The following is a 19,386-nucleotide window of genomic DNA, read 5'->3' as shown; positions in this document are numbered from 1 at the left end:
ATGCATATCAGAAATACCAAGGTTTTATTTCACAATGAGTTTTATGCTTTCAAGCACCTGTTGCAAGTTACCATTTCGTTTAATATTATTTTATACATTTAATATATAATCCTCTAAGATGTCACAGACAATATATAGATTTATATACAACTGAATTAAATTTGAACCCTAGACAAGCTTATCTACAAGATATCCAAGCAACATTTCTGCTACAAATGGATATCTCTGTAATAAATAATAAGTTAAGTATTACTATGGCATACTATCACAAACTATACAGTAGCAAACATACATACTATTTATATATAAAACTATCTATATTTTATTTAAACATATCCCATCTGTGGATCTTGAGCTTAAACCAGAACAACCTGTTCCAAAAATCAACGTTTATCTATTTGCCAAAGCACCGGGAGTCTTGACCAATCACGTACGTTCTTTGTTTTACAGCATCTTTAATCACCCAATAAGATTTCACAATACTACACGTCCTCAGCACAAGTATTATGTCGGCGTTTCAGCGTTCGTAATCCCATCCACAACAAAACCAGAGGTATGAATGAAACTTTTTCACATTATCGATGAGGTTTTAATACTGTGTAAACAACGTTATTTAAACGCTTTTTGTGTGGTTTTGTTATGGATTAGTGGCTGTTGATGTTTTTATAGTGTAGAAGACGTAAAATGCACGTTTGACAAGTGTCAGTCATGTCATATACTTTATACTTTATATACTGTTTTATGGCATATAACGTTACGCATTGCAATACGCGCAGTGTCATAATGCCCCAGACGAATAAAGCTAAAACTAGCTGTTCCGGTCAAGTGCCCGGTCCGAAGGACGGAGAACCCCAACCACCTCAAACCGACCCGCTTGGCCTCCTGTCACGAGCCGACGGAAGCAAAGAAAGCGATCAAAGTGACCCGCAAATAATCACGTCACCAAGCGACCCGAAAAAATACAGGTAACTTTAGACGTTTCGTTCTCAATTAAAACATTTTTACCAATAAAATAATAAAATATCAACAGTAATAATATTAACGATTACTTATGTATTTATTTAAAACTCAAAAGGTACATCGAGCTGAGCAATGGACTGAAAGCACTGCTCATATCAGACGTCACTCATTCAGATCAGATTGAAGAAGGAGAACATGATGATGATGATGATGATGGGGCTTCTGAGGAAAATGCTGGTAATAGTAATGATGATGAAGAAGGTAGAAAGACGATGAATAAATGCGTTGTAAGGAAGACGAAATGCCGCTCAGAGAAACAGGTAACATTACTGTCTTGATATAGCTTTAACGTTATTTAAAATACAACAGTTGACTACCTATATGTTTGTCTATATCTAATATCTGTTTGTTTGATCTCAGTCTGCTGCTGCTCTCTGTATAAGTGTGGGTAGCTTCAGTGATCCAGAAGATCTGCCAGGTCTCGCTCACTTTCTGGAACACAGTAAGTTACAGTCACACACAGAATGCATTTATCTGTGTTTTGCATTTTGTCACTTTTGTTTTTGTCTATTCACATGCTTCTGTCTTTCCCAGTGGTGTTTATGGGAAGCGAGAAATACCCGGATGAAAACGGCTTTGACGCTTTCCTGAAAAAACACGGAGGAAGTGACAATGCGTCCACGGACTGTGAGCGGACGATGTTTCATTTTGCTGTTCAGAGGAAGTACTTCAAAGACGCGCTGGATAGGTGAGTTCTAGCAAATCAGACTTTTCTGAAACATAAATCATACAAACAGGTGAACTGGTGTTATTTGTCCACAGATGGGCACAGTTTTTCATCTGCCCCCTGCTGATTCCAAACGCGGTTGACAGGGAAGTGGAGGCCGTGGACAGTGGTTTGTAAAAATATTTGATTCATGTAACAACGTGCTTGTTGATGCTACTTCAAATTCAAAACAACGCTACATTTTCTTTTCTATATGAGCAGAGTACCAGCTGGCCCGACCATCAGACTCTTATCGTAAAGAGATGCTGTTTGGAAGTCTTGCAAAGGTCAATCATCCCATGAGCAAGTTCTTCTGGGGTCAGTCTACATTACACACGTACATAATGTTTTAAGGTACTAAACGAGAGGATGATTCTTACAATATTGATTGAACTTGAATCAGGGAACGCTCAAACTCTGAAGCAGGAGCCAGAAGAAAAAAATATTAATACGTATGAACGTCTGAGGGAGTTCTGGAAGAGATACTACTCCGCCCATTACATGACCCTCGCTGTGCAGTCCAAAGGTAGATTTCTAATTTGAGAATATTGGCGTAACTTTGGAAACGTTTCTTATTCTGGCCTGTTCTTTTTTGTCATCCCGATAGAGAACCTGGACACGCTGGAAAAATGGGTGAGCGAGATCTTTCTTAAAATTCCAAACAAGTAAGTAAACACAACATCATACATCTCTCAATTTAACAATATGCAGTAATTGAAAGAAAAATCCCTTTTTGTTCCTTGAAAATGTGCTGAATAAATGTTTCTGTAAATTTTCCGCAGTGGTCAGCCACGGGCGGATTTTTCCCATCTTAAGGATCCATTTGATACACCAGCTTTCAATAAGCTTTACAGAGGTACAGCTCGATTTCACACAGTATAGATCGGACCTGTGACCTTTTATGATATGTAGTTACGACACATTAACCTTTTCATGTAAATTGCGACCTTTAATTCTGTTCAAAGTACAACATAGTGACACATTTAAATGGACACTTCACCCAAACATTCAAATTCTGTCATCATTTATTGACTTAACCTCAAGTTGTTCCAAACCTGTATACATTTTTGTTTTCTTTTGAACACAAAAGATATTTAGAAAAATGTTAGCAACTCAGATTTCTGGCGCACCATTAACTACCGTAGTAGGAAAAATGTACAGTAAATGGTTGTCAAAGGTGCTCCAGAAATCTCATTTACTAACATTCTTCGAAATATCTTTCTTTGTGTTCAAAAGGGCTTGGTTTTGCGAATTGGCGATTCGATTCGTATTTATATGATTTCGTTTCGCTTTGATATGACTTTGATTCGATCAATATTGATTAGCTATCAGTATTTAGATTAGAAATGCTAGTTTGCCAGACATGCAATCTATAATTAAATATATATGCTTCCTGGTACTCATTCACATTAACAGAGCCCACAAATAATGTTAGAAATTACTTTTTTATTTTTACTTTTTATTTGAACATTTATATTGAAATCATGAAACTTGTTTAGAAAAATAAATTTCAATATTCAAAACGGGCCCATAAATCTCAGCGCAAGAGATGGCGACATCTTCAGGACGAGAGGCGAATTACAGATTCACATCTATGAAGTAAAGGACATGTAGGGCAGTTTTTTTTGTTTAGAATTGGGAAATATATAATAATTATTATATTTGAGTGTAGCAACCACATGAACATTAGAAGAGAAAAATAGACCTTATTTAAACACTTCATGAACTATGATATCTGAAATAAATGAGGATGAAACATCATTTTCAAATCCAGCAGTGAAACGGCACGCTACAGCATATAAAACATTTAAATAAACATCAGTAAATAATGAAAACTTAAATAAATATAAGAAAGTTAAATATTAAATAAAAAGGTTCTTGTTGCAGTGACAACTTCAGTCAGTCACGTATTAACCCTTAAAGTCCTTAACATTCCATTAGAAACAAACTATTTAAACCTACCTTGGCTTTCCTACTCAGATTGCCATAAAAAGTTACTTTTTCTTACTCGTTGATGGAAAACTAACATGTTAAAACTGTCCAGATTAAGATGTGTACAGCTGCACTAAATGTCTGTTCAGAAGTGCTCAGAGCACAAATGAATAGATGTCTCGAAGAAATCGAAGAATCTATATTTTTTGACCCAGCTCTAGTGTTCAACCAAACAAAGAAATGAATACAGGTTTGGCACAACTTGAGCAGGTTAGTAAATTATGACAGAATAGTCATTTTTGGGCGAACTGTCACTTTAAAGGTTTAATAACAACAGGTGGCTTTTACAGTTGTGCCTGTGAAAAAGGTTCATGCACTGACCATCAGCTGGGCTCTTCCACCTCAAGGAAAACGTTACAGGTCTGTACCCACACCAACACAAAAACCAGATCAGGTTTGAATTAACACTAATGGTATGATGGTACAGCACCGTGTGTGTTTATTTGTTGTAGAATAAAACCACTACATTACATTTCCTGGCTGATTGGTCATGAAGGAGCTGGAAGTATATTATCTTTTCTCAGAAAGAAGTGAGTTATGGATTTTCATTCTTGCTTGTATGATACACACATTCACCTGATCACTAAAATAATTATTTGAACTAAGAGATGCATCGCATAAATGAAAATAGTTTAATTTATTTACTTTTGTGTTGTTTCAAACCCTAATGGAGATGTTTGGTAGAGAGTTAATGTCAGTCAATATTCACTTTCATTGCGTGTTTTTCCTACAATGGAAGTCAACGGTAACTGGAGGCTGTAAGTCCACACACTGACAAACTACTTTTTGTGTTCCACAGCGGTTTAAATAAAGCCAAACTGGTTTTGAATGACATAAGGGTGAATTAATGACAGGTTTACAAGTTTTAATTTTGTGCACTGTTCCTTTGTTGTAGATGCTGGGCTTTGACTTTGTTTGGAGGAAACAGTGAGACGGGCTTTGATCAGAACACCACCTACTCCATCTTCTGTGTTTCACTCACACTCACTGATGAAGGATTCCAGAACGTCTTCCAGGTCTTATGAAATCTTTTTGGTCATTTAAGTGTTCTCGTGCTGCTTATTAAATAATAACTTTACACCTAGTATTGTGTGTGCAGATCATTCATATAGTCTTCCAGTATTTGAAGATGCTTCAATCTATTGGACCTCAGCAAAGGTCTCATCTCTGTTGAAGTTTTTTTTTTTGTTCAGTGTGTTGGTTTTCCAGGTTAAATTGTGCCCTGTTTCTGCTTTTCCAGGATTTATGAGGAAATCCAGAAGATCGAAGCCAATGAATTCTACTATCAGGAACAGGTGATTAACAGTTGTGACATTTTCCCCCTTCAGTTAAATAAACTAAAATATGTTAAATAGTATTTGTATCAGTATTCCTCATATAAAAATGTGTTTTGCTAACAGACGGACCCTATCGAGTTTGTGGAGAACATTTGTGAGAACATGCAGCTCTACCCCAAAGAGGACTTCCTGCGCGGAGACCAGCTTATGTTTGAATACAACCAAGAGGTCCGTCATTATTAAGTCTAAAACGTCGGTTTGATCAAAAAAAGCGAGACTTTATTCTGATGTTGAGGTTTAATCTGATTGGTTGAAGGTCATCTCAGCTGCTTTGACACTCTTAACCCCAGAGACGGCCAACCTGTTACTTCTGTCACCCGAACACGAGGGTCGCTGTCAGTTAAAGGAGAAATGGTTCGGAACACTGTACAGTGCTGAAGGTAATGACTCGACTGGAAATTGAGCATGTTTTATTGGTGTGGCAAACGGAGTTGGATGTGTACATTTGACGTATTTTTACTGTGTTTAAGTGAAAGAAATATAGAATTATTTCTACTTTCACAGACGTTCCACAAGAATGGAGTGATCTTTGGGCTGCAGATTTCCCACTGAATCCTGACCTTCACCTTCCAGCAGAGAACAATTTTATAGGTTGGTTTCATAGAATTCTTTTAAGGAAGACAAACGTTGAAATAGTCAGCATCCCTATCACAGACCATCACATCTCTTCCGCTTGCATCCTCTCACAGCTACAGATTTTACTCTCAAAACATCAGACTGCCCAGACACGGACTTGCCCGTCAAAATAATGGACAGCTCGAAAGGCTGTCTGTGGTTCAGAAAGGACAACAAGTTCAAGATGCCCAAAGGTATGAAAACTAAACGAAAATACGGATAATAAAAGTAATATCCATAATTGCCGTACAAATTGAGTCTTTTGTTTTTCCCGACAGCTTACGCACGCTTCCATCTGCTCACTCCAGTTATACAAGAGTCTCCGAAAAAGTACGCACTTCAAATCTGCATTGCGGTAAACCTAGCGTTTAAAGATCTATCACACTTAACATGCACTGCCTGTTTTCTCTGTTCTTCTCCATGACAGTCTGGTCTTGTTTGACCTCTTCGTGAATATTCTGGCTCACAATTTGGCCGAGCCAGCGTATGACGCAGAAGTGGCACAGCTGGAGTATAAACTTTCACCTGGAGACCACGGCTTGTACATCAGACTCAAAGGCTTCAATCACAAACTGCCTGTGTGTTTCGCTTCTTCCGAGTACAGCGCACGGAAAGCTCATTTTTGGTTTATTTGAATCAAATATATCAGCCAATAAACACATTTTTTCCATTATTTGAAACCTTTAGTTGCTTTTCAAGCTGATTGTAGACCACCTGTCTAACTTCAGCGCCGCTCCAGATGTGTTTGGCATGTTTACTGAACAGCTAAAGAAGACCTACTTTAACATCCTCATTAAACCAGAGCGGCTTGGAAAGTAAGAAACAGGGTTTAAACCACATTGTTACGCACTTGGTTTAATCCAAATCCTGCAATTCATATTCTCAAGAGTGACTTTGTGTTTAGAGACGTCCGGCTCCAGATCCTGGAGCATCATCGTTGGTCTGTGATTCAGAAGTATCATGCCATCACGGCAGACCTCAGTGTTGGGGATCTCATGGACTTTGTGAATCGCTTCAAGGACGCTTTATACGTGGAGGGACTCGTTCAAGGAAACTTCACGAGTGCTGTGAGTCTCTTCGACAACTCGTTTCCTTTCGTTCTGGAATTGCTTATTTATGTGTTATTTGTATGTACACAGGAATCCAAGGAATTTCTCCAATATATTATGGAGTAAGTTTCTTTTTTTATTGGCTTAGTAAAAGCTGCATTATTCTGCACATCTCTACGATCAATATCTGCTCATCAAAAACAGAGCACTGTTGTGAGTATTTCATATCGGTATGTTACAGAAAACTCCTGTATAAACCTCTTCCAGTTGAACCTCCCGTTCAGTTTCGAGTGGTTGAACTACCTCAGGCTCCTCACTTATGTAAAGTCCAGTCTCTCAATAAAGACGACGCTAACTCGGAGGTCACAGTATACTGCCAGGTAATGCTCAAGGGAGGTACGTTTAGTTTCAGGTTGGCATTCAAAGTTCAATTGATATTAACCATTTTTCAACACCAGGGATAGTTCAGCCAAAAAGCAAAATACTATCCATAAAGAAGTGAATGGAAACTGGATTTGGAAATGATTGCTTTGTGTTACTTTGTGTAGGAAAGAGATCAAAGTTGTTAGTCTTTCATTAAGTATACCTTTAGATGTTTATGGAGGGTCAATTGCTTTCTTTTTTTTTTAGACAGGCCTAAGAAACTTGCGAGAGCATACACTCATGGAGCTGCTCGTGGTAAGATTCACCTCGCCAATGTGGCACTCCATCTGAGTTTTTGGTTCAATCCAAAAAATACACACTTCACCTTTACACAGAAGCATCTGCATGCATTTATTTTTCACATTTGTCAGATGCACATGGAAGAGCCTTGTTTTGATTTCCTGCGGACAAAGGAAACTCTGGGGTCAGTGGAAATTTCTTCAGTTAAATCCATTTTTGGCTGTATGAATATGCAGCATCCTTGTATTTCAATTGAGAGAAACGTCTGGAAAATGCATAAATGCACATAATTAAAATATATTTCTTACACTCTGTTCAGGTATCAGGTGTACGCGTGTTTCAGAAACACGTCTGGTATTCTTGGCTTCTCGGTTACTGTTGAGACTCAGGCAACAAAGTTCAGGCAAGTGTTTCTTTTATTTGTTTAGTAGTCCGCAGTCACCCTGCTGTTCGATGATTCATTGAATAATAGTTTTCGTTTTACTTATTTCTTAGCACTGACTTTGTTGAGACTAAAATCGAAGAGTTTTTGGTCAACTTTGGAGAGAAGTTGACCCATCTGTCAGATGAGGGTTTTCAAACTCAAGCGACGGCCCTGATCAAACTGAAGGAATGTGAAGATACTCAACTGGGAGAGGAAGTAGACAGGAACTGGTTTGAAGTGGTCACCCAGCAATACGTCTTTGAAAGACTCCATAAAGAAGTGAGAAACCAGTCCATGTGTTCTCATTCTTTATTCAGATTTATTATTAACTTATATTCTTTATTCTGCGCTATTTTGAGATTTTTTTACTGAGCACTGTTTCCTTTTCCTACAGATTGAGATTTTGAAAGACATCACCAAAGATGAATTGGTTTCTTTTTTTATGGACCACAGAGGCGCCACCAGTAGAAAACTAAGTATACATGTATGTTGTTATTAAAGTTATCTATAAAGTACATCAATTGTATTAGATAAACAAAAATAATTTGACCCCAACTCATTCTTTGATTTTGTCAGGTGGTTGGAATCGGGGAGGAGGAAAAGCAAACCCATGAAAATGGCACCAAACCGGCACTGGAGTCTCAGGGTGAAGAAAACCAAAGTTCATCATACGGGAATGTTTCAGAGTTGACTTTCGTCACCGCCTCACCAGCGCTCGCAAAAGCCACAATGATAACAGACATACGGGCGTTCACATCTTCCCTCAAACTGCACCCCTACCACAAAATACTGAATTTAGACTGACTTCAGGTGAACTGGGACACTTGATAAGTATCCTAATTTATCCAAATTTACATAGAATGAGATGCTCTGGCAACCTACAGAGAAATACTAAAACATACCTCATCTTTTACCACCCAAATCTTCCAATGTGTTATTGTGAATAATTTGAATCATGTGTTTATTGGATAATCCGGGATAAACATTCTAGCCATATCATGAAAATATGTTTTGAATTAACAGTATTTTTGTTTGGTGTGCATGTTGTTTTCGAAGGGTACAATGTGTTCCAACTTTTAAATGAAAAAGGTGGAGATGTGGATGCAAACTCACATCAGGTTTTGCATCTAGTGTGTTTTATTTAACGTTCTGATAATAAAAACAGCATATATAATTGGATCTATCTTTTAACTGACTTTACCCTTCAGCAGGAATATGGACACGTGCGCTTTTAAAACACGTCTGCCTACCATGACGTTCCTCCACCCGCTAAACTATATAATTAATAAGACTACTTATAAATAATTTAAAGAACTTGACAACATATGAATTACCTTACCGACAGAACCCAAACTATTCTATTAGATAAAGTTACTTCATTTTGACGGTCTCGTGAGTTTAATTCAGTAACTCTGGAAAGTTAATACACCGGCGCGCGACGCGTCCATAGCAACAAACATGTATCATTGTACTAGAGACTGAGGAGCGTGAACAACAGTAGCGACGTTTTGCCTCTCGGTGGAGAAATTACGTCGGAAACGTCATGTTTTGTCGCGTGTACGTCTTCTCCTGGGTTATTCACGTTTAAAACGTGCTCTTAGAGTTTGAGCAGTGTTTATTATGTCGGTTTGTGTGAAGTCCAGCCCTACTCCTTCTGATGGACCGAAACATGAAGAGACGAACTAAATTCTCTCCCAATAATAGTAAGTATCTATCATCTATCTGTCTGTCTGTCTACCTACCTGTCTTTCTGTCTATCTGTCTATCTATCTGTCTTTCTGTCTACTTACCCGTCTATCTATCTGTCTGTCCGTCCATCTGTCCACCTACCTGTCTTTCTGTACATCTGTCTTTCTGTCCATCTATTTGTCTGTGTGTCCGTCTGTCTGTCTTTTTGTCTACCAACCCGTCAATCTGTCTATCTATCTGTCTTTCTGTCTACCTACCCGTCTATCTATCTGTCTTTCTGTCTACTTACCAATCTATCTGTCTATCTATCTGTCTTTCTGTCTACTTACCCATCTATCTGTCGATCTATCTGTCTTTCTGTCTGTCCGTCCGTCCATCTGTCCACCTACCTGTCTTTCTGTCCATCTGTCTTTCTGTCCATCTATTTGTCTGTCTGTCCGTCTGTCTGTCTATCTGTCTTTTTGTCTACCAACCCATCAATCTTTCTATCTATCTTTCTTTCTGTCTACCTACCCGTCTATCTATCTGTCTTTCTGTCTACTTACCCATCTATCTGTCTATCTATCTGTCTTTCTGTCTACCTACCTGTCTATCTGTCTATCTTTATGTCTGTCCGTCCGTCCATCTGTCCACCAACCTGTCCATCTATTTGTCTGTCTGTCTGTCTATCCGCCTTTCTGTCTACCTACCCGTCTATCTGTCTGTCCGTCCGTCCATCTGTCCACCTACCTGTCTTTCTGTGGATCTACCTGTCTGTCTGTCCGTCCGTCTATCTACCCGTCCGTCCGACTGTCCGTCTATCTACCCGTCTGTCTGTCTACCTAACAGTCTACCTACCTACCTACCTTATCAAACCCCACCCATCCATCCATCCATATATCTGTCTTCAGTGAATGGAGAACATTCTTTGAGAGAGGACACGACTATGAAAGACAAAAGCAGCCTGCAAGAAGAGGGAATTCATAGTGATGTAATTCCCGATGAGCTCCTTGCCACCCTCACCTCCACCATATGTCCTCAAATCGCGCTCGGACCCCTGAAATTAACCAAAACTCCCAAGGACTTCAAAGTATGGACACTTTGGTCAAGATCAAGTTTAAGGGATGGAAGAAGATATCAATAACAACTTTTTGTGTTCCTTCACCAGGTTTGTTTACAACACCGGCCTGATGCATTATGGCATCAACCCGCTGGCCGAAAGAAATACAAATACTTTCTCGACCAGCCAACATCTATAAGTGGAGCTGGAAGGTTATTCCACAAGCATATATTTTTTTGGAATACCGTAAACTGCCCATATAGTTATCTTGTGCTTGTTTGAATCTCAACAGAGATATATCCTTTCTGTGTGACGCCTGCGTATATCAGAAGGATCGATTGCACCCTCCGTCAATGGATGAACAAGACTCTGCTCTGTTGCATGGAGATCAAAAGGCAAGTATTTAAGCAAACAGTCTAAGTTTGGTCCTATCATTTCTTTGTTTTAGTCATTTTGTGTTATGCTATTGGTTGAAGGACATGAGTCCACTGGAAACATTAATTCCTGAAGAATATCACATCATTAAAAGCAAAGGTCTTAGGGGACTGCAATGCTATGATGAGTAAGTAGTCCCGATTTGACCAATATAAACACATTCTTGAAATTCTCCTTGTTCATAATTTAAGTTGTTCATAATTTTATAGCAAATTCACAGTTCTGCTGGAAGACAATGAAAAGAAGCTAAGAGTCTTTCCATCAATGTGAGTGTTTCTTTAGGAGACTATGTTTGTAATGAATAGAAATGTTTCTTTTAAAGAGATAGTTCACCCAAAGATGTAAATTTTTTTTGTCAACCTTTTCTCATTCCAAACCTGTGAGACTTTCTTTCTTCTCAGAAACACAAACGAAGATATTTTAAAGAATGTTTGCCACCAAACCACACTGGACACCATTGATGTACATTTAATGGACACAAAACCACTGCGACATTTCTCAAAATATCTTCTTTTGTGTTGTACAGAAGGAATCATATACAGGTTTTGCATGACGTGAGACTGAATGATGAAAGATACATTTTTTTAGTTGAACTGTCCCTTTAAGAACAAAATTGAATGTTTCATTACATGCTGATAAGTGCCTTAATATATTCGTAAAAAATAAATTAAATATAAAAATAAAGTCCATCCGTATGGATGTGTAACTTTTTCTTTGTATGGTAAAATACAAGTATATTATAATATTCCAGGAAGCCCACCAGTCGGCTTGAGGTGATGCAGCTAATGAAAGTAATGGATGATATGCTGGAAAAAGCAGGAGTCAACCAAGACCTTCAAGAGCTATCTGAACTCTCTCAGGTGAGGTTTATTGTTACAAAGACAGGTATACAATAATATTTGTTTATCTCTTGCTTTTGTTCTTCTGTCTCAGATGGAAAATTTACTGGAGCTGGTCAGAACGGAGCAGAACATTTACAACATTGTGTTCCACGAGATCATCCGCCAAGTCAGTGTTGAATGTGCCGAGAGGGGTCAGCTTCTCGCCAAACTCAGGTCTCATCACTCTTTTTCGGTCTTTTTATTCCCCATCCTTGAGATGGTGACATCACATCCTATTTCTCCTCAGGCAGAGGTATGCGGCCCTACTCGACCGGATCCCATGGCAGGTGAAAGGCCTACACTCGGAGACATTAGCACAGAGGGCATTCGACCGACGGCTCACGGAGGAGATCATGAGCTTTAGAAACTCTGTTACAAAGCTTAATATGTAAGCCTAATTCTTTTTTATACGATTTCAAATGTTTTGTGTGCTTGTATTGAAATTTCAAAGTTTTTTAGGAGTCTTTGCTTGACAGATTTGTTATTTTTTGGATCTTTAAAAGGGAACTAAGTATGATGAAGGAACACGATGAGTGTGTGTCCAAAGAGGCAGAGGAATCAAAAGAGGAACTCGCTAAAGCTCTAGAGGAATCACAACGCAATGCAGAGTGTGTGAATAAATATTAACGCTGTCATTTATGCTTATATATATGAATCTATACAAATTCGTATTTTATATCTACAAAAGGTTAACAAAAGTGACATTTCTGTAGCATTGTAGCAAAGTATCATGATCTTTACGAGCTGCAGCGAAGAAGACTCGGGGGTCAGATGCTCCATCTGTCTGATGAGAGGGACCTTTGGAGAAAAGCAACGTACAGCCTCGCTATAAAGGTCACTTTTGACACCTTTCCAGTGTTCCATTTCTATCTAAAAATAAAACTAAAACTACAGGCCTTAATATTATTTGATATAAATATAATTATTAGAAACATTGTCTCAGTAATAAACTAAAAAGTAACAGGAAATAAATTAAAACAAATCTTTAACTGAAAATACTTAAAACAAATCAAAGAATTCATATAAAAATTAAAAATACATAGAAACAAAAAGAATGGATAAGAGCTCATAACAAAATTTATAAAAACTAAACTAAATTAACATGAATTTTTTTTTTGAATAAAAGCGAATTTAAGATATTAATAAAATTAACCTGGAAACTTAAATTATAAACTTTAAGCGAATTGAAAATATGAATACAATTAACATGAAATATAAAAAATTAAAATAGAAGTTCATTTGGAATATAAATAAAAATAAAATGCAAATAGAACCTATAAATAAAAGCCTTTCTGCTATTTAAAGTTTTATGGTTCGTGTAAATGATGCTGTTTAGGAACAATAAAAATGTCAGTTAAAGGGATACTTCACCCAAAAAAAACTGTATTATTCGTGTTATTCGAAACTGTATATGACTCCTTCTTCTGTGGAACACAAAAGAAGATATTTTGAGAAATGGTTTTGCGTCCACACAATGGGGGTCAATGTAGTTTGGAATCAGCATTCTTCAGGGGTCTTTTGTGTTGTGCAGAAGAAAGAAAGTCATTTAGGTTTGGAATGACATGAAGGTGAATAAAAAATTAATGAAACTGTCTTTCATATTTCAATCAGATAATAAAGATAAATAAACTCCAGCTGGTCAAACGGCTAAATGTTAGCGAGCAAACCTGGGCCAAGACTGCCGAGCACTTCACTCTCGTCCTCACAACAAAGGTATAAACACAATTCTCTCACTTCTTAACAGATCTGTCAGGATTTGACCGTGTATGTGCTTATACCCATAATCACATTTCCTCACAGGATTCAGAGGATGTATCGCACATGATTGAGTTGACCGACCAATGGAAAGAGAACCTTACCACCTTCATGGAGAACCTCAGAAAGACTGAAGGCAGTCAAAGGGAGACCATCCAATCTGTCCGAGCTCATGTTGTCAAATGGCAGAAGTTCTGTGAAGACCAGTTCAGGTCAGAGAAGGAATTCCTGTTTTATTTCTCTACATTCTTCAATGTTTTATTCACTCTGTTTTTTATTATACAAAAGGAGCCCTGATATGAAAACCATTAGATCTTCAGAGGAGGAACTGTCTTATGACCTGAAACAATGGTCAACGGTTAGCAATGCTAATTGTCTTATTTTCTTTATAAAATTCTATTACTTTCCACTTTAAGTAAGTAAAAATAAGTTAAACCCTATCTCTGTTCAACCCTAGGTGTTAACACAACAATGTGAGCGTTACGGAGGGGAGGAGCTAGTGTCCAGTCAGGAAACACTCGAAATGCTAACAAACCTACAAGAGTCCTGGATTGAGGTTTGTCTTCGGCTCTTTAGGAGACACCCGGCTTCAGATGGAGGCCCACCTAAAGGTCAAGAGGCCATGGGAGAGCTGTCTAAAACCATCACTGAGCTTCACAAACAGCTGAGAATCCGCATTAATGGAGAAAGTGGTAATATGCAGGATTTTCCACATATAGTATTCATGTCTTGATTCTCAAATAACCAAATTTTGGTTCTTCATGCAGGGATCCATGCAACACTAATGTCACTTAGTGATAATATGGAGTTCTGGTCCAGAAGACTAAAATCCCAGAGTGGACCTGAACGGCATACTTCAGGAGATTGGGGGAAGATGGAGGAAGCTCTTGGTAGCTTGATAAATCTGTTTGAAGATGCCGTTTTGCTGGTGGACAGTACACAACTTGAACGGGACAGGGCCAAGAAATTACCCCATGCTAGGTAAGAGAGTTGCATTAAACTGACATTTTCTAGGTTCATTTAAAGGTTCACAGCTGGGATTGTCCATAGTTTACCCAACCATGGATTGAAATAATCCCCAATTTTTTTTAAAATGGTTTGTAGAGTTTATATTTGAAATAGATGTTCCTCATTGAACTATTATGTTTATTTTGGCCTGCTGGGTCTGTGAAAGGATTGACATCCATGATGTCCTGAAGACATTAAAGGATTTCCTGTTCTCCCAAGAAAACTTCTTTGACTGTGAAGACATGAGGCTTCACGAAGAGGTATGAAACAGGCCTTTGTACATTCCCTGCATTACGTAATGAGCCATTCATTTCATTAGATGACCTTGGGTTGCCAGGTCAATTCAATTCACTCCAAACTGATTCGCTGGATGGTGGACCTTCTGCTTGTTATGGTGCCACAGGTAGATTCGGATGACCAGGCATCTCTTCCATCGCCTGAATTGAACATCATAGTCGACATGTCCGCAGAGAAGTTGGATAAAGATGCAAGCATCATCTCAGAGAAACTGGATAACCTTTCCAAATACATCACAAGGTAACATTTCCAAACCCAACATCATCTGAGGATTCTGGTCATCTTTAAGGGACAGTTCACCCAAAAATAAATGTCCCCTTCATGTAGTTCAAAACCTGTATGTGACTCTTCACAAAAGGAGATACTTTGAGAAATATCTCAGTGGTTTTTCTGTTCATACAATGGAAGTCAATGAGTGTCAATTTAAGTTGGTTACCGGTGTTCTTATAAATATCTTCTTGTAGCTCTTGTCAGGCCATCGTGGAAGAAGAAATCTTGAAGACCTTAACTCAGCATGACACAGAGAATGAGCTTCACCAACTAGCCAAGCTTCAGGTCAAACCCGCCCCTCTCATCCCTCTCGACTAATCAAACTTTCCTCCTTGTGTTGCAAACAGATTGAAATCCTTTCTGAAATGTCACTGTGTTTTCGGCTTTGTGTGTGTACAGAAGGAATGTAGCGATTGGGTGGAATGCTGTCAGGTCCTGCTGTTGGATATGAAGGGAAGTCCTGTGGAGATGCAGCTGTCTGTGCCACAGTCTGTTAGCGAGATCGCATTAGAGGACGCCAGCATGGACTCTCTGGTAGAACTCAGTAGCTGATATCACTGTTGATCTTTAACCAGACGTTGGGTTTCAATTTCCTCAAACAGAGAAATAAAGGTATGGATATTGTGAATGACTTGATGTGGAACATGTGTTCTCAGCTTGACCAAGAACTGGAGGTACCTACAGAGACAAAAAAAGACAACGAAGAACCATTGGTTACGAAAGATATAAGCAGGGATCATCTTTCCCCAAGAGCTGATGATGTAAATAAAGAAATATTTTTTATACTGTATAAACGGCTAGCTTGACATTGACCATTTGGCTGTATAGACCCTTTAAGAAAATGTTGATATCACAGGCACTACAATTAGCACCAGATAATATTGGCTCGGGCAGTTAGTCTTGGCTTTATTAAATGTCACGCTATCACCTCTGCAGGGGGAAGACCAGGGTGTAAAGGCTAAAGACGGCTCAGTCATCAAGCTAATAGGTTATGATGGTAATATCACAGAACAGGTTTTGGGAGAGGAAACCATCCAGCTTACGGGGGTGAGTTTATCTGTTTTTACATCATCAGGTTTACATCCATAGAGTATCTCACTTCAAGAATTCTGTATGTACGTATCTTCTCATCCAAAGAAATGAAAAATCATTATTTACCCCGAATGTATTTACTGTATGTTAATTTATAATATATATTTAATTTATTCAATACTTTTTAATAGAATATTTGTGTATACTTGTATTTTCCTCCTTCATACTTTAGTTCATATTCTGTCAGAACGTTTATGCATCTTTTGAATGTTTTCAGTTTTAATTTCTAAAAAACAAAGAAAGTTAAGATTTATGACCAAACAGTTTCCTTAAAAATCTAGCTTTGGGTTAGTCTTTTAGTGTAAGGATGCTGTTAGTTCAGTGCCGTCAATGACCAAACCACAAGTCTGTTCTCAGGTAATACGTTTGAATACGATAATTTTTCCAGACGGATGAGCTTGTTGTGTCTCCTCACACTGAGAATGCCCAGCAAGCCTTCAGTGCTTTAGAAACAGTGCGATCTCTTCAGCAGGAACTTTTGTAAGTCCAGCATACAAATTTTGACACAAATGACATCTGTAGATTTTCTTTAGGCTATATAAGCTGTATTTTGTAGAGAGGTGGAATCTCGTGCCGTCACTGCAGAAGTGCGGGCGATTAAAGCTGAGGAAGACCTGCAGGTGGCTCTCGACAAGATCCAAGATCTGGAGAAACAATTACAGGGTCTGCCCCACGTGGATAACAAGTGTAAGTGTTAAACACCCACTAAAATAAATTACACAAGGTAGTGTCATCAAGTATCCAATGTATGTTTGAATTTTTTTTGTATTTTAACACAAGCATTTAAAAATACTTTGTGCTATATTAAGATCTTACTGTACCATACCATCATTTGAATATTATTAACTTTGGTAACAGACTCTGTACAAAGTACAAGATCACCTCCAGCCAGATTTGTGTATTTAGAAAAACACTGAACTTCTATATTTCTAAATTTACAGTGAACAAGAAAACTGGACCACCCAAGACCCCCAGCACCCCGGCTGTGTCATCTGAGCCCAAAACACATCAGAAAGCCGAATCCAGCCCCAAAAACACCGAAGGCACTAAAAGACACTAAGGTTAAAACCAGACCTCAGTGATTGTAAGACAAACTAAATAATTTGGCCTTAATATAAAACGAGCGCACACTTTGTTATTTTGTTTCATCTTCACAAGAGGTGAGACCAAAATAGATGTGTTTTATGTTAGTAAAAGTGTTAGATTATTATTGATTAATAGTTAGTGTTGGATTATTCAACAGCAAGCTGAATCAAAGTAAAGTGTGTATATAGTGGTATGACAAAAGGAAATTGAACAACATAAAACATTACGCTAGGTAAACTTAATGCAATTGGCTTTTAAAAAGAGGGGGAGTCCTTTAATACTGAATGTCCTGCCCTAACTTCCTGTTTTAGAGGAAATTACATTCCATTTTAACATTAAATAAACCCCCCCAAAAAACATACTGGTCTGACATATCTCTAAATCACAGGCAAGTATTTAGCGCTCTCTTCCGAGTTGTCCATCAGGGGTCAGGCTTTGATTGGCTGTTCTGGTTAAACTGGTGATGTTTATTGATTGGCTCAGGTTTTCTCCCTTGATGCCCCATCTGCAGGTCACAAAATCTAACATAACCTTCGGTTTTCCAAGTTTCACAATGTTCCTGTCCACACTTACCTTTATCTTCTCCGTGTCCCTCAGTCTACAGTAAACCCAATAACTCCTCTCTCTCTTCCTTAACACGTTCTTTTACAGTATCCACATTCACAACAGTGCATCTCGGGATGACTTGAGCATCTTTGGCTTCATGTCTTTCTTCTGAAATGTCAGGTTTCTCTCGCTCTTTTCTTTTGTGGGGCTCTTGGAATTTCTATTATTTCTGTTATTTACATATTTGACAAGTAAATACTTGGTTGAGATAAATGAAAGTAAAATGTAGACATAAAAGTTGCAGATTTATTCATCTATTGTTTCTGTATTTTATTCATTTAGTTTATAGTGTTTTAGTGATGTTTTCTTTGTCATTTTAATAATGCTTCTATGTTGTCTGACAAAAAAAATATTGTACCAAGAACTAAAAATATTAAACCTTTGATTGTTTGAAACTGTTCTTGCATAACATAAAAACATTGTATGGTTTGACTAATATACTTTTCAGATGTGTTAACAGCAGCCTAACACCTGCTTCAAGGGGTCATATGGCACGAATAAGTGTTTTTCTGTGTCTTTGGTGTGTTTTAAATGCATGTTTTAGACACGTAAAATTGCAAAAAAATTAAGTGTCGAACAAAAGATACATTCTATCTAAAAGCGAATGCTCACCCAGACCTGCCGGAAATGCCTTGTGTAACCATTCCCCTACGTCAGTTCATGTGGTGACTTAACTAAGACCGCCCAAATGTATACGTAAGTAAAGTGGTCGTACCTGTCATTACAATTGCTTTGGAACCCGGGACCGGATTTACGAAACTGTTCTTAAAACAAAATCTAAGATCTTTCTTGCGATCAATTAAAGGAAGTTCGTAAGAATGCAAAACAATACAAGTCACTAATGAAACAACCAAATATATGTATTACACATCTTACCTTTTGAGATTTACGACAACCTTGAGGCTGTCGTAATTTAAAGATTATATTTACGACCGCATTTGTTATGAGAATTGGATTCTTCTTAATTTTCTTCCTATGGTCAATCTTGAGAACATTTTAAAAACTGTCTGACGAAAAAAAAATCGGGAATGCGCAACATCCCTAACTTTTTTAAAACATGCCAGTTAAGAAGAATTTTCTTCTTGAGAAAGTTTTGTGAATCCGTCCCGATGTTTCCGTCACACGCTTGCAGTATTTGACCAATCACTACACACTGGTTAACTGTCCAATCATAGCACACCTTGTTTTAGACGTGTCAAATGACTCCTTTAAGCAGCCTTCAAGTTGAAATGGCAGTTCTGATGAGTCATTTTTTAGGAGTATTCACATTTGGTGGTGTATATATGATTTATTTAATATTTTGAAACATGTTAAATATTACAGATAATAGTTTTCAAACAGTTACTATTACTAAATGACACCTACTAAATTAAATACAATTTACAGGATGCTTTACAAATGCATTGGACACAAAACTATAGT

General features: G+C 37.9%; 2 protein-coding genes across 2 annotated transcripts; both read left to right on the top strand.

The window, feature by feature from the left end:
- The first annotated feature begins 491 nt into the window (after nucleotides 1-491).
- nrd1b (nardilysin b (N-arginine dibasic convertase)) lies at nucleotides 492-8,985 on the top strand. Its single transcript, XM_056759372.1, has 31 exons — nucleotides 492-553; nucleotides 777-965; nucleotides 1,076-1,280; nucleotides 1,381-1,462; nucleotides 1,555-1,708; nucleotides 1,783-1,856; nucleotides 1,949-2,044; nucleotides 2,130-2,252; nucleotides 2,334-2,391; nucleotides 2,509-2,582; nucleotides 4,009-4,078; nucleotides 4,171-4,248; nucleotides 4,614-4,734; nucleotides 4,818-4,876; nucleotides 4,959-5,013; nucleotides 5,119-5,223; nucleotides 5,312-5,435; nucleotides 5,560-5,646; nucleotides 5,745-5,864; nucleotides 5,949-6,000; nucleotides 6,098-6,248; nucleotides 6,358-6,485; nucleotides 6,575-6,737; nucleotides 6,810-6,841; nucleotides 6,961-7,099; nucleotides 7,350-7,397; nucleotides 7,514-7,566; nucleotides 7,702-7,785; nucleotides 7,878-8,085; nucleotides 8,201-8,290; nucleotides 8,383-8,985. Exons 2-31 carry the CDS (start codon nucleotides 784-786, stop codon nucleotides 8,608-8,610), a joined length of 3,243 nt encoding a protein of 1,080 aa, XP_056615350.1. The 5' UTR covers nucleotides 492-553; nucleotides 777-783; the 3' UTR covers nucleotides 8,611-8,985.
- A 98-nt stretch (nucleotides 8,986-9,083) lies between these two features.
- axdnd1 (axonemal dynein light chain domain containing 1) lies at nucleotides 9,084-18,238 on the top strand. Its single transcript, XM_056759373.1, has 23 exons — nucleotides 9,084-10,564; nucleotides 10,643-10,746; nucleotides 10,827-10,929; nucleotides 11,011-11,096; nucleotides 11,179-11,235; nucleotides 11,721-11,829; nucleotides 11,903-12,024; nucleotides 12,098-12,238; nucleotides 12,354-12,458; nucleotides 12,564-12,684; nucleotides 13,462-13,563; nucleotides 13,651-13,817; nucleotides 13,894-13,963; nucleotides 14,063-14,297; nucleotides 14,373-14,586; nucleotides 14,780-14,873; nucleotides 14,951-15,150; nucleotides 15,375-15,465; nucleotides 15,580-15,714; nucleotides 16,075-16,227; nucleotides 16,661-16,752; nucleotides 16,829-16,959; nucleotides 17,214-18,238. The coding sequence occupies exons 1-23, from the start codon at nucleotides 9,464-9,466 to the stop codon at nucleotides 17,330-17,332; spliced, it is 3,852 nt and encodes a 1,283-aa protein (XP_056615351.1). The 5' UTR covers nucleotides 9,084-9,463; the 3' UTR covers nucleotides 17,333-18,238.
- The last annotated feature ends 1,148 nt before the right edge of the window (nucleotides 18,239-19,386 follow it).

The sequence above is a fragment of the Triplophysa dalaica genome, chromosome 10 (assembly GCF_015846415.1).
Source record: "Triplophysa dalaica isolate WHDGS20190420 chromosome 10, ASM1584641v1, whole genome shotgun sequence".
NCBI classification, from domain to species: Eukaryota; Metazoa; Chordata; class Actinopteri; order Cypriniformes; family Nemacheilidae; genus Triplophysa; species Triplophysa dalaica.
Note: the sequence above shows the minus strand (reverse complement) of the source record. Positions and strands in the feature narration are given on the sequence as shown.